Source organism: Eurytemora carolleeae, unplaced genomic scaffold (assembly GCF_000591075.1).
Source record: "Eurytemora carolleeae unplaced genomic scaffold, Eaff_2.0 scaffold784, whole genome shotgun sequence".
NCBI lineage: Eukaryota > Metazoa > Arthropoda > Copepoda > Calanoida > Temoridae > Eurytemora > Eurytemora carolleeae.
Genome location: NW_019396758.1, coordinates 121797 through 135742, shown reverse-complemented (window position 1 = coordinate 135742; position 13946 = coordinate 121797). Strand labels below are relative to the sequence as shown.

At 32.3% G+C, this 13946-nt stretch overlaps 1 protein-coding gene and 1 long non-coding RNA gene across 3 annotated transcripts in view; one reads left to right on the top strand and one right to left on the bottom strand.

Moving 5' to 3' along the window:
• Positions 1-4016: 4016 nt before the first annotated feature.
• LOC111708293 (uncharacterized) lies at positions 4017-7245 on the bottom strand. Its single transcript, XR_002766624.1, has 4 exons — positions 7020-7245; positions 5937-6038; positions 4627-4710; positions 4017-4091 (listed from the first exon to the last, which is right to left on the bottom strand). It is a non-coding gene; the product is annotated as an uncharacterized LOC111708293 (long non-coding RNA).
• A 2908-nt stretch (positions 7246-10153) lies between these two features.
• Positions 10154-13946, top strand: part of LOC111708292 (nuclear hormone receptor HR96) — a 17537-nt gene continuing 13744 nt past the window's right edge. For both annotated transcript variants that reach the window (XM_023481622.1, XM_023481621.1), the window contains exons 1-5: positions 10154-10662; positions 11130-11197; positions 11411-11453; positions 12060-12136; positions 13713-13784. In XM_023481622.1, coding sequence (XP_023337390.1) covers positions 10639-10662; positions 11130-11197; positions 11411-11453; positions 12060-12136; positions 13713-13784 — 284 coding nt within the window. In that variant the 5' untranslated portion in view covers positions 10154-10638. The remainder of the gene's footprint in view (positions 10663-11129; positions 11198-11410; positions 11454-12059; positions 12137-13712; positions 13785-13946) is intronic.

Sequence of the window (13946 nt, the reverse complement as noted above, 5' to 3'; positions counted from 1 at the left end):
CCCTCTACAATTGTAAGATACAATTATTAAAAGAAATTCAATTTATTGTTATAAAAATACTTTCTTTTTAATTCAGGATCACGACGAAACCCGGCTTTCCTCAGGCTCAAAGTTAAGTTACTGAAAGCCAAAACGTACAAAATAATCCGCCAAATTTAAATTAAGAAAATTTCGCGGATTCATCCGATAATTTTGTACAGATCAGACCACGGAAAAATGATCCAGAATGTAACACTAAAGATTTTGATCATTCTGGGCCTCAGGAACACCTTTTAGCAGTGAGATAAACGTGGTTGCGTTCTGATTCGAAATTTTTTTTCAAATAAAAAAATAAAAAACTAGTTTTCCCTGGTATTAAACTTCATGTTTGTCCACTGTAGATAGTCCCCAGTATAGTTGCAGGAGTTCACAGTCATATTCTTTACAAGCATTTTTACAAGTATAGTCTTCGTCGTTTATATCAATACAATGAAGACAATCTCTATTTGAATTTTGATTTCTATCAATCTTACAAACAGACAGCAGAGATACACAAACTTGTAAACAAATAGAAGTTGTCAATTTAAAGCTGCTCTTTGTTTTGTTCTAAACCAGTTTTTTGAAAAAGGGATCAAAGCATTATCAATTAAAATTCGTCTTCATTGTATTGATATAATCGCCGACCAAACGTAGATCTTGAATAAATCAATTTGAGAGCCAGTCTCTTGAAAAGTTTGCTTTGGGAAAATGCTTTTGTGAAACCTTAAGAAGATCTGGCTTGAAGAACCCTGTATACAGGTTCACATTGGCCACATTCCCAATATACTGACTCCTAGTCTTCCCAACTTGACCCATCTCTTTCCCAATGATCAACCGGTTTCTGGACATTTTGTTGTTTTTAAAATATATTTTTTAAGGGACTGTTAACATATTTCAATTGATACTGTGAGATTTAAAGCTTAGCCTGGTCAAGGATGAATTATATAAACCCAGGTTTTGTCTTAGTAAATTCATTAAATTCATTAAAGTAGCAACGAAAATATTATCATTTTGAATCCAAATGAAAGACTTTGTGAACCTGGCAGGGAGGGTCGTTTGACATTAGGCAGGGAGGTCGCTTGACATTAGACAGGGAGGGTTGCTTGACATCAGGCAGGGAGGGTCGCTTGACATCAGGCAGGGAGGGTCGCTTGACATTAGGCAGGGAGGGTCGCTTGACATCAGGCAGGAAGGGTCGCTTGACATTAGGCAGGGGGGGTTGCTTGACAACAGGCAGGAAGGGTCGCTTGACATCAGGCAGGGAAGGTCGCTTGATATTAGGCAGGGAGGGTCGCTTGACAATAGGCAGGGAGAGTCGCTTGACATTACGACAACACTTCCTGTAAAAGAAGTTTTAAACAAAATATTGAATGGCAAGAAATTTAATTAAATAAATTTCTTGCACTTTTTTCAAACCTAAATCCCCTGATATTACTGTATTAGGGTAAAACTTTAAAGAAAAGATTCATTTTACGACGCTTAATTTCCTGATTTTAAAAAGATGTCCTTCCTTAAATCTTTGATTTCGTCTGATTTCAGTTTAAACTCATCTATTATGGTATTTTCAACCATCAGTTTTCCATTCACAGCAAAACTTGCGGCTCCACTTAAAAAAAGTGTTGTTTTTTTTAATTGAATTTCTTTTTAAATGATTGCTTGTATTTTAAACAAAAATTTATTTCGATCGCAATGTTATTTTTTCCGAAATACTACAGAACTTTTTTTTACAGTATTTCTCAAATTCTTTTCATATGATTCTTTCGATTTGCATAATTTGAATGTTGAAATGGTGCAAAATTCTAATATTTGTCAAAATATACAAAAACTCCCATTTAAATATTTTCAATCAACATTAGCCTTGATAAGAGATCTTACAGTGGGACCCGTAAATTGTGGAATGGGAAGACGACTTTTAGACTCAAATTATGATTTTTAAATAGTCCAATGAAAATGAATAACATTATTTTAGCAGTGCATTTACGCAGACCCAATTCACTTAATAAGTTGACTTGCAGATCAATCAATCAATCAAATCATAAATTTTCTGCAGTAACAATATATCATTCATTTGAAATTTGTAAAACTACTACAGTTGGAGAGTTTTAATAGCTTAGAACTGTTTTCTCAAAACTCTCCTGTGGTCCTTAAGATATAACTAATTTTTTGAAGACGGTTAGAGATGGCAGTTGGTAGAGTAATTTACATTAAGAAATCATAGAGACACCCTTACTCAATCATATTTTCCTTAAGGCTCCATTTAATAACAACAATATCTAGTGGCTTGATCATACAAAGCAACAAAACAACTCCAAATTATCAGTTGCTGTCTGACTTTGGGAGAGTCAGGTTCTCTCTACAGCTGCCTAGTGTCTGTGTAGCCAGGGAGCCCTGAGTGTAATAAAACATGGCGGTACACCCAACTAAGTGCTAAGTTTGGTGTTTCTCTATGTTTCTCTTCCCCCTCTCTCTCTTACCAGAAACAAGAAAACGTAAAAAGTAGAATCCTGATATTCTAAGAACCATGCAAAATGATACTAGTTTATACTCTGGCAGCTACAAGCATCAGACTGCTGTAGATGACCCTGTGTTCTACCTTACAAAACTCAACTTCTCATTTATGTACATGCGGTGCAACTCCAATGGGAGTCCCTTGATACCCTCCCATCCTCACCTACTCCAAACTTCCAACTCCTCCACCTCAATTTGTCACAAACAGCATTTGGAATTGATTTCTTTGTGGACAGATGTTGTGGGCTCCGTGCTACAGATGTTGTGGGCTCCGTGCTACAGATGTTATGGGCTCCATGCTACAGATGTTGTGGGCTCTGTGCTACAGATGTTGTGGGCTCCATTCTACAGATGTTGTGGGCTCCGTGCTTCAGATGTTGTGGGCTCCATGCTGCAGATGTTGTGGGCTCCATGCTACAGATGTTGTGGGCTCCATGCTACAGATGTTGTGGGCTCCATGCTTCAGATGTTGTGGGCTCCGTGCTTCAGATGTTGTGGGCTCCGTGCTACAGATGTTGTGGGCTCCGTGCTTCAGATGTTGTGGGCTCCGTGCTTCAGATGTTGTGGGCTCCGTGCTTCAGATGTTGTGGGCTCCGTGCTACAGATGTTGTGGGCTCTGTGCTTCAGATGTTGTGGGCTCCGTGCTTCAGATGTTGTGGGCTCCATGCTTCAGAATACTCGGCGAAACTAGGATTTGGACACAAAACTCAAAGTACAAGATAAATTTGGAACAATTGCCTGATCTCCTACCAACCCATGCCCCCTGCAACCCACCCTACTGCCTGAACTTTTAAGCCTTTTCAATCTGCTAGGTCATATATTCCTGGTTACGGCAATAAAAGTAAAATTGATAACTGTAGTAGAAAATGAGTCAGCTGAAACAAAACACCAATCATACAATTACAATTGAGCAGAGTGAGTGTACAAAAACAACTGGTTTCGAACGAATTTGTTTTTTCAAAATCATCAAAATTGTCAACAGAAGAAAATGAAATAAAGGTAGAAGGAGAGAAATGATTACAAGAAGTATAATCAAATTAAAATTTTCCGTTTTAACTGTATCCAATTTCAAAATTCACAAATAATAAATAAAAACTCAAAATTTTCATATTTAGCAATCAGAGACTTTTTTTACACTATACTTGAACTTATTTGCATACAACTTTTAATACTGGATCCAGAGCATTCCAAGTCAGTGGATGTTACAAGCTACTGGTAACTTGCTTCATAAAAACATCAAATAAATGTTGTCTTTGTATAAAAAATCTGAACTGGTCCCACTGTACCTGGAGGTATCAACTGAAAGACATAAATGTGTCCATGTATGCCTGAAGAAATTTCATTATTCAATGTCAATAAATTTTTTCATCAAGTTTATCTCGTAAATGAATGATAATATTTTGGCTAGAGATTCTGTTTAAGCTAAACTTTTCCTTCAAATATATAAATAAATATTTTACAGAAGGGTTAAAAGATTTTAAAATTGAATGATGTTTCCCTTTTAATCACTGAGGTTAGTCCAAAGTTATGCCAGACTCCTCTTACATAAAACCAAATGATAATTTCTAAATGAAAAAATTAATTCTGTTATTTGATGGTTTATATATGCATGATATATATTTGAGAATTAAAAAATGATATTGTTTACGTCTTTTACATAATGTAAATAGGGTATTTTTGTATTTCATTTGCTCATGAAAAATTTTCGCTTTTTTCACGAAATTTCGCTTTAATCTGTTTTGCGAAAAATATTATGTTATAGTAAAAATTCTAATGCTTAGCCTTCAGAGCAGAGAATTCCGCAAAGCGCAATTAATTGTTAATTCCATTTTTTCGTATTTTTAAAAAAAAGTTTTTGTTCGCTGAAAACCCTAGAAGTAAACCATACAAATTTACGATGTTTGCCGTTATTTTTAGAAAGCATTCCGTTCATTCTTTTCATAAATGGTTCTTTCCATTTTTTTAATGATTCAAAAATTGGCTGTTAATTTTTTAACCCTATAAAGGCTGTGGGGTCTGAATCCATGCATAGCCTTGCGGGAGCCTGTTTAGGGTTAAAAACTGTCGTTTGTTAATGGAATCCAGCCCAACCTTAATTACCTGTTCCCACTTTTGCTTGATAAATATAGAAAGAAATCCATTGTTTTCCAGAATCAAGAATCAGCTGCAAAGGTCCATCATACTCTTAAAAAACATTCTTTAAAGGGACTGTCTTTGTATTTTAAATTGAACCTCCATTTATAGATGGGTATTCATAATTCACAACAGTAATTTTAGACCTTAATTTTGAGCAATAATGTTGAAGAGATTTTGCTTTCCTAGGTTTAAAAGTGTTTAATTCTGCTAATTTTTCTGTTGTTTTTGAAGCATGAAGTGCATTGTTCACATTTGCACATAAAGAGCTTAAAAATAAAAATAAACAGTTTTAAAAACCAAAACACATGGATATCTCATTCAAACTAAAATCAGGAAAAACATTTCAAGGTTCCATTTTCAATCCATCTATTGTTTATATTTATTGTATATATTCTTAAAGTTTGGACAAATTAAATTCACTGCCAAGCAAGGGTTTGGAAATTCTGAGAATCCATCATCAACACTTTTCTATCATATGGCATATATGACAAATGGAATAAGAAAGGAGTTGATATTTCGATAAAAGAATTCTTGATTCTTGTAAGTTCATCTCAGACAGATACTTGCAAATAGAACTGATATCTTGATGCTAACACCTAGAACCAGATTCAATCGACAGAATTATAACTTCCTTCTGACGGGTTCAGATCTTAATAACATCTAACCAGGCTTGCTATTAAAGCTAGTTAAAAAACCTCCATTCTCCAGTGCAATAGCTCAACTTGTATCTCTGAATACTTTAAGAAGCACCTATAGCACAAGATAGTATACCCATGGCATAGCAAGACCTAGTTGTTGCTTCTCTGTAAGCTAAATGTACTCAAACCACAAAACTTCTAACATTTCAAAACAAACAAAAGTTATCAAACTTTGCAATATTTTATCCCAAGAGAAAATAAAAGAAATCTGTATTTTCTCAGGATCAAAATTGTGCAAATGTTTTTGCGAAAATTGTAAAACTTTAAAGATTTTTGAAGAACCTTAAAGCACATTATAATGGAACTAAAGAATTAAGATAACACTATAAATCAAGAAATATTTCCCTTCTAAAGGTCTTAAAATTATGCAAATTGAATATTAAATTGCATATATATATATAAAGCAGTAATTTCTATTTGTTTTTTGTAAATGTCCTATCATAACCCATTGCTGATTTGCCTCAAATTTTCTTTATTTAACTCTTATTGAATATTCTTAACTTACTTTTAACTCCAGACAACGCCGGGTTCCCAAGCTAGTAAAAATATAAAGTAAATTAATGTGAATTCAAGCACCTTGATATTTGATGAGGTAGAGAGAGGAGCATAAAGTAAAGTTCTGTGGTAAGCCTGGAATGATATTGTTACCAGCGAGCTCCAAATAGTTCAATTCTGAGCCTTAAAAAAGATATTTATGAAAGACTAATTCCACCAGTTTAAATCTTGAATTACCGATTCAAAGTTAAAAATTCGTGAGGCTTTGAATCAGTGATTCAAAATTAAACCGACGGGTTGGTTGTTTTTCCTGAGTGGATGAAATATAAGACGACTAAAATATGGACCGTATATAAAGCCAAACCAGTCAGAATTTTGCTGCGTGAAGACCCGGTCTTGGGAGTTGATGCTTGATTGTCATTGGTGTCTAAACCTCTATGCCATAGTATAAGATTATAGGCACCAACTGAGCTCAATATCCTCATCGTGTGCTTTTGAATTAAAGGATTTTTGAATTAGGGGAAGCAATATATAGTTATACCTCCAAAGTATTCAACCGGAGGCATATTACAGTTCATCGGAGACCTTTTTGACGCAGGAAAAATACTAACGATTTTGTTGTTTAGATCTATCTATCTATCACGCATGCAAATATGCTTTTCTAGGCTTTCAGGGCGCTTCGCGACCATATTCTATTTCAATTGTGAACATTTTTCTTTGTATGCATTGTAAAACAAAACAAAACAAAAAAGTTCGTGGATTTTATAAAAAAGAATTTCGTGGATTTTTAAACTTTAATAAAAAAATAGAATTTTGTTTGAGGCTAAGAAATTTTGATCATCCATAAACCTTCCTTGGAGTTCATGTGAGGTTCCACACAAAATTAAGGCCCATTCGGTTCAGTCTTTCTGACGTTTATTGGACACAAACAAAAAGACAGACAAACAAATAGTCGAGCAAAGTATAAATATGGATTCATCCGTTTCGTATAACATCATTAGTGAAGAAAGCGGAGGGGGAAGTGCGGGAGTTTTTTTTATCAAAAAAGTAAAATTTTTTGGTATCAGAAAACTTAAGTTTCCTCAATGATAATTACATCTCATAATAAATATGGGTTTTTTTCGGAAATATTTGAAAATATTCTTTTAAATTAAAATGAAATACCATATTGAAATTTATAGATCTGAGCAAGGGTCCCAGGAATGAATAAAAGTAGAAAATGTGTTCTAAGCTTCATCATGGTTGGCTACACACTGAGGTTATTACAGCTTATACCACTGAATCCATATTTGTCAAATCTATTTATTCCTTGAATGGGTTGAAAGAACGAAAAACAAAAAACAAGTACAATAATAGTTGGTAATTAAATTAATTATTTACCTTCAAAGTAGACTCTATACGAAAGACGTAATAAGCTCAAATTAAAAAACGTCAAAAACTGAGATAGTATCAAAATACAAAATTTTTTATTAAAAATGTTGAAAAAATGAAGGTCATCTTTATTAATGGACTAAAGTTTATAAAGTGGTGTGTTTTAGTCACAACGGTACCTTAACAGCTTCGTCTGATTAGGATTTAATTTCAATAATTTAAATTTAAATTTTCAAAAGTGAATCGCTGATTTCTTGCTACAGGAAAACAATGGAAGAAATTGTTTCTTGGTATACATCTTAAATGTTCGAGAAATAGTTTTTAGAATTTTAGCTTATAATGTTATCACTGCATTCTAGACAGAAAGAGATGGTAAAATATACGTGACATCACTGGTACGGCTTTGGGATCTTAAATCGCCCCCTAGTTTTTTTTTCGTACAAGAATACGTAATGTAAATTCGGCTAGAATTTTTAATTAAAAACAGTTTGTTATTGTCAACAGTGCAGTTCTTAAATAAAAGGAGTACAACATATTTATGATCATAATATATTTATTATCTAGATGATTGAAAGAAAACCTGAAGACGACATATATTTTACTGCAGATTGGTTGCTACTGAATAACAATAGAATATTCAGTGAAACATTGTGCAAACATTTCAATAAAATTATATATATTATTCTAATCCTTAAATACTTATACAGTAGTAATAGCTCACACAACGCTACAATTAGTTTTGTTTTTAAATTGAAACTTAATGACTTTTACACTATTCAAAATTAATTTACGTTATTTTTCATAATTTGGTACTAAAAACTGTATCGTACATAGGACTAAATTGTTTACGACTATTTATAATAGCCCTTGATCGAATTATAAATAGGAATACATATTACTTTATTCACATGTAAACACTTTAAGTAAAAGTTGGCTTTTATATCAATTATGAAACAATTCTTTTTATAATGGGGAATTCCTTCAAAAATTGATTTAGACGAATCTCCTTGGAGTATGTAAATAGGGCATTTAATGCATTCATTCCAAAAATCCAGAATCCAAATCCAATACAAAAATGGTTCTTTAGGAAATTACTTATTTTTCTATATAAAAATTATATTTTTCTAATATAAAGTAAGAATTTAGTATAAGAAAGAAATTGACCGATTTTATTCATAATTTCAGATACAGAACAAAAGATATTGTATTAAATTGTGCGAGTAACTTTATTTTACATCGGAATTTCCTGCTCAAAAAGCACTATTGCGTTTAACGCACGCAATTATCAAAGATTTCCAAATTGCTTGCAAGTGCAAGCAATTGCATGTAAGTGCACACAATTGCATGCAAGTCACCCCGAACTTACTAGAGTGAGAAGCATTCGGTTTCTTCTATTTGAAATCAAACGTGTTTTGGTCTATACTTCAACACTCTTTAAACACTCTTGACGCGACAATCTTTTAATTTACGGATTTGTTGTACCCTCTTTTTCATTCAAAATATGTATATGCCGTTAAAAAAGTATTCCGGAAAAAAGGCTAATAAAATATGTTTAATGGGTCAAATTGGGATCGAAAGTTACAATTTTCTGGAATATTGACAAAACCTTTAAATCCACGTAAAAACCACATGCGTTGGAATCTCTAACTATCGAAGAAAAGGGCTAGGTATGGTCAAACTTTTTTATAATCCGTTCGTTCACTTTTTTAAATGTTTTTTTTTCGTTTGTTAATCAATCTTTGTACATTAATCACTAGCTAAAGGGCCCGGCGTTGCCAGTGGAAAAAAAATTTGGAAAAAAAATTTGAAAAAAATGTTTGTTTCAAAAGTTTTTTAGATTTTTTTAGCCTTTGACACCCCCCGGCCAACCATAAGTGTCCACACACAATTTCAGCCCATTCGGCCTAGCCGTTATATATATGAATGTCTTGTTTTATTATATAGAAGATAATATTTTTTGATGCCATTAATGATAAACAATTTAAACATTTAGACTTTAAACATGTTTTACATTTGGTTAAACAATTATGATATTAGGAATAAAAAGATAGATATTACTTGATAATAAAAGACGACTTTTAAATGATTTTAATGTATTATTAAGTTTCTCTGTTTTGTTAATGTATATCTTATCTTTCCTTGCTATAAGCATCATATCAATATATTATACATATATTAAAATAGAGATATCAATTTGAGTTTAGTTTAATTTCATTTCTAGAGTTAGCACCGCGTACATTGCTCTTATACAGGGTGTCCGGGACTAATTAAAAAATCTAAGAAGAATAATTATTATTTTGAAAAATTGAATAAGGCTAATATAAAAATATTCTTGAGAAAATGCTATGTTTTTTAATATTATATTGTGGAAGACGATGCCTGGCCGCGTTAAACTAGTTCCACAAGATTCAACAGAATGAGATAGAACGGATACGGGGCATTAGCACTGATATGATCTCTACAGTCTACACGTGCGATATCGATATTGACTCTAGTTCTGAACCCTCTAGTAATAAGTTATAAGAAATATATATACTGGAAGTTATCTATGCGTTTTATTAGAGTCTGACTCACGTCCTCTATAATATGTTTATTTTGGCGTTAAAGCTTGGAGATAATCTTATATGATATGGCCGGGACGCTCTGTACCGTATACAATTAAAAGTATTAAAGATATTAACAACGGGACTAGACCCGTTATTTTATGTGCACCATCTAATTTAAAGAGTTAAAATTCCATTGCCAATTAAGAATATACCCTCTAAACCTTTGTCAGAGTAATAAAAGGAGTTCACGTGGATTTGACAATATTTCAGACAGCTCACACAGTACGCGTACATCTAACCCTTTACTAAAAGAAAATTCAACCTAAAGTCTGACCGCGTTACCCTTGTTGCACCGGCTAGTCCTATTGAGTGTCTGCTTTTTTTACCCAATGTCCAGGCGATACAGTACAAACTGGGACCGTAAAGGTTGACCCGACTCGGAAATTCAAATGTACTAAGGCTGCCCGTTAGCTTTAACTTTCGATCACAATTTGACCCATTAAACATAATTTGGTAGTCTTTTTTCTTAAATAATTTTTTTTTCGGCATATACGCTTTGAATAAAAAAGTATAGAAAATACAGAATAAAAAAATTAGTAGTTTTACGATTGTTTAATTGTAGAACAAAACACGTTTGCTTAATTTCAAACAAAAGAAACCGAATGCATCTCACTCTGGTTAGCCCGAAGTGAGTTATCCGTGTTGTCCGGATTTAGAAGAGGAAGTAATTACGGCAACATACCGTTTAAAGAAAAAGTAAAAGAAAAAAGAGCAGTTATATAATAATTACAGGTTTAGACGTAGGACTATAAGGAAGACTAATTAAACTTCACAATATTATCAACAACTAAATTAAACGAAGCAACATGGACAGTTTCTGTAATTTTCAGGTTTGTTAAGAGTTGCGTATTGCCAAATTTACAACGGTACTTTTTAAACCTTACTCTGATCAAGGATGAATGAGATTTACTTATTTTTCTGTCTCAAAATAGAAAACTTTCGATTTTTAGCTCTTTATAACAGTAGTTATGCTGACAGTGGAAAATTGTCAGATGATATGATATTACGAATTATTCTTGGTTTAAAGGATACCGTTGTAAGGTTCAAAAAGTCCCCTGAAATGACCTCTACTGTCTCTTTAAGTATAATTATGGGGAAAATAAAAGCTAAATTCACATTTACTTGGAATCATACAAAAACATTTTTTGATTTGTTTTGATTCATTAGAGCCTGTGATTTAGGACCATTTATTTTATTGAAAAAATTGAGATTGAACCAAAATACCATTATTTTATCTTTATCCCCTATGTTTAATTGAATTTTAATAGAAATGTGAAATCAAATCAACTTCTTTTAGGCTTCAGTGACTAAAGATTGCATAATTTGTGGAGATGCGGCAATCGGAAATAATTTTGGAGTAGTTAGGAATATTTACTAATACCTAAAGGAATTATAATATCTGGGCCCGGACTTGTTGCCATTTCCAAAAGTTTGTAATTATTTTTCGTATCTTAAATTTCTATTTTGGCCGAACATAATAAGATTTTACAATTTTTAATTTACAACTTTCCTTTCATAAGTGAAAAAATGTCGATTTTGAAATTTCCTTTTTTGTATAATTGACAATTTTCGGTTTAGCTGTGAGAGTTGCAAGGCATTTTTTAGACGAAATGCAAATAAGGTAAACATTAAGTTTGATAAACGGTAATGACTATACTTTATAGTATTTTTCATATTGTTATATTTTGATGAAATAAATAATATTGTAATATTACTTTATAACACTCTAATAATTTCCAATTTTATCAACATTTTTCTGGGATTGGGAATAGGGTCCCCATTCCGGAATTCCATTGTGCGGAATTGTGCTCGAATTGCTCGGAATTGTGCTCGAATTGCTCGGAATTGTGCGGAATTGCGCGCTATTACAGGACTTACAATTGTACGCAAGTACTATTACATTGGAAAGCCTAGTGGGGAATGAGCGTTGGAATAAAATATGTTTTATGTAATTGGCATAATTTGCTTGGATTTCCTGTGGCTGATCAGCAAAATCATGGATTTTTAGTCCAACTTCAACAAAATACATTTATCTGTATCGATGCTGATCGATTTCTAATTCAAAAACCGTCTAAGATAGCGTAAAAGTCAAATAAAAAATATCAAATAAAAATTTTCATTAAATAAGGCCAATGTCTGTGTGTATATTTACCGGGTTTAACACTTATTGAACTTTAAATATTTAAAAGTAGAACTTCCTCTCTTGTCCAATTGAATTTCAACCTAGGTTTTGGTTTGTAACTTCTCATCTAACTGTACCATTGACAAGTTTACAAGGAAATTCTGTCAAAAATGTCGGCAAAGGTAATTTTTTCAAAATTCTCTTGATTAAAAAAATCGGATTGAATTGTGATAATTTTTTTATTTTAAACCGGGACATGCAAATGTTATTTAAAGGGACTGACCTTGTAAATTCAAGTGACCCTCCATTAAAAGTCTGGCATGTCCGATTTACGACAATACACTTAAAACCTTTATCTGATAAATAACAGGGACTGGGGAGGATATTTCTCGTGTTTATTTCTAATAATTTCGGAAAAGTCCCTTTGATATTCAAAATTATCGTTTGTATCCCAGATATATGAATACATTACATAGACCGTCATAAGTTTTTTGATAATTCTAAAGAACCTTCTTTTTATTTTTAATTCAGGGTAAATTAATAGCCCTGAAATATGAATGCAATTGATATGTTAATATTATCTCATTTTCCGCGGCATTTGATCTTAAATATGTAATACGACATTATAAAAAACTCTTGCTATGTATTTATGTATCTGGGATTCATTGTTTTTTTCGATTCAAACATTTACAATTTTATTTTTTTCTTTAAAACTAGGATTTTTTTATGCCTGAAGGAACTGAAAGCATAATTTCAAATGAGTATGACCCTCCATGCAAAGATGGCAATTCCCGTTTTCGAACGGTACAATAAAATAGCTTATTGTAGTTATTAAAACAATAAAACTTCTAATGCTGACATCTAAAAATGGAGAATTCCACAAGTTTTTTGAGCCATTTTTTGTTGCAGCTAAAGTTTCGTTTAACTTTTTCGTAAAATTTTGAATCGTTTTCGCATATTTTTGCTTAATTCATTTTTGCGAAAAAAACCGAAATTTTGCCTGCAGTATAAATTAGATATCTATGTTTTTGTTTATTTGAACTCTGCAAGAGTGATACAGCCAATCTCGCATATATGAATGCATAGAAAGAAATCATGATATGTCGTCTTGAAATTTATTTTAAAATGCATGACAGCTGTAATGTTTCATCATTAGTCTGCACAAAAAGAAAGCTGCTGATATATTCGCAGCTTCAAAGGGTTGAATACCATTTATGAAAATATATCCAAATATCATTGTAGAGTCATACGTTTTTTGATAGTTCTTGAGAAACTGCTTTTTATTTTTAATTCAAGATAATTTGATAACCCTGAAATATAAAGGACGACATTTGATATAGTAAACTTGTTTTTCCGCGGCATTTGACCTTAAATATGTTGAGAATACGACATTATAAAAAACTCTTGCAATTTACTCATATATCTGGAACTCACTGTACAATAAAACTTCTAATGCTGACCTCTCAAAATGGAGAATTCCACAAGTTTTTTGAGCCATTTTTTGTTGCAGCTAAAGTTTCGTTTAACTTTTTCGTAAAATTTTAAATCGTTTTCGCATATTTTTGCTTAATTCATTTTTGCGAAAAAATCCGAAATTTCGTGAAAGTTTTCGTTTGCTGGAAACCTCAATAAGAAACAATCAAGAAAGTCAAAGAAATAACCACTTTTCGAGGTTGATCTTTTCATGGAGGGTCCAATGAAATTACGCTTACTGCCCCTTTTATTCAGATTTAATCTTGTTAATATGAACTCATTCAGGAAATGCCTTGAGTATGGAATGAAACGAGAACTTATCAAAACAGAAAATCGATCAAGAATCAAAAAGAAAAGGTTTACAAAAATATTTAAAAAAAACTTTAAAATATTCGTTTTGAATGAAAAAGTGAAGCCCCAAGGCAAAACTTTTCTTTAATCCATTCTTAAAAATCTAAATTAAACGGCTACAAGGCTTCTGCAGTCTGCTCTCTGTTTTTGCGCTCCTATTTTTTTCAA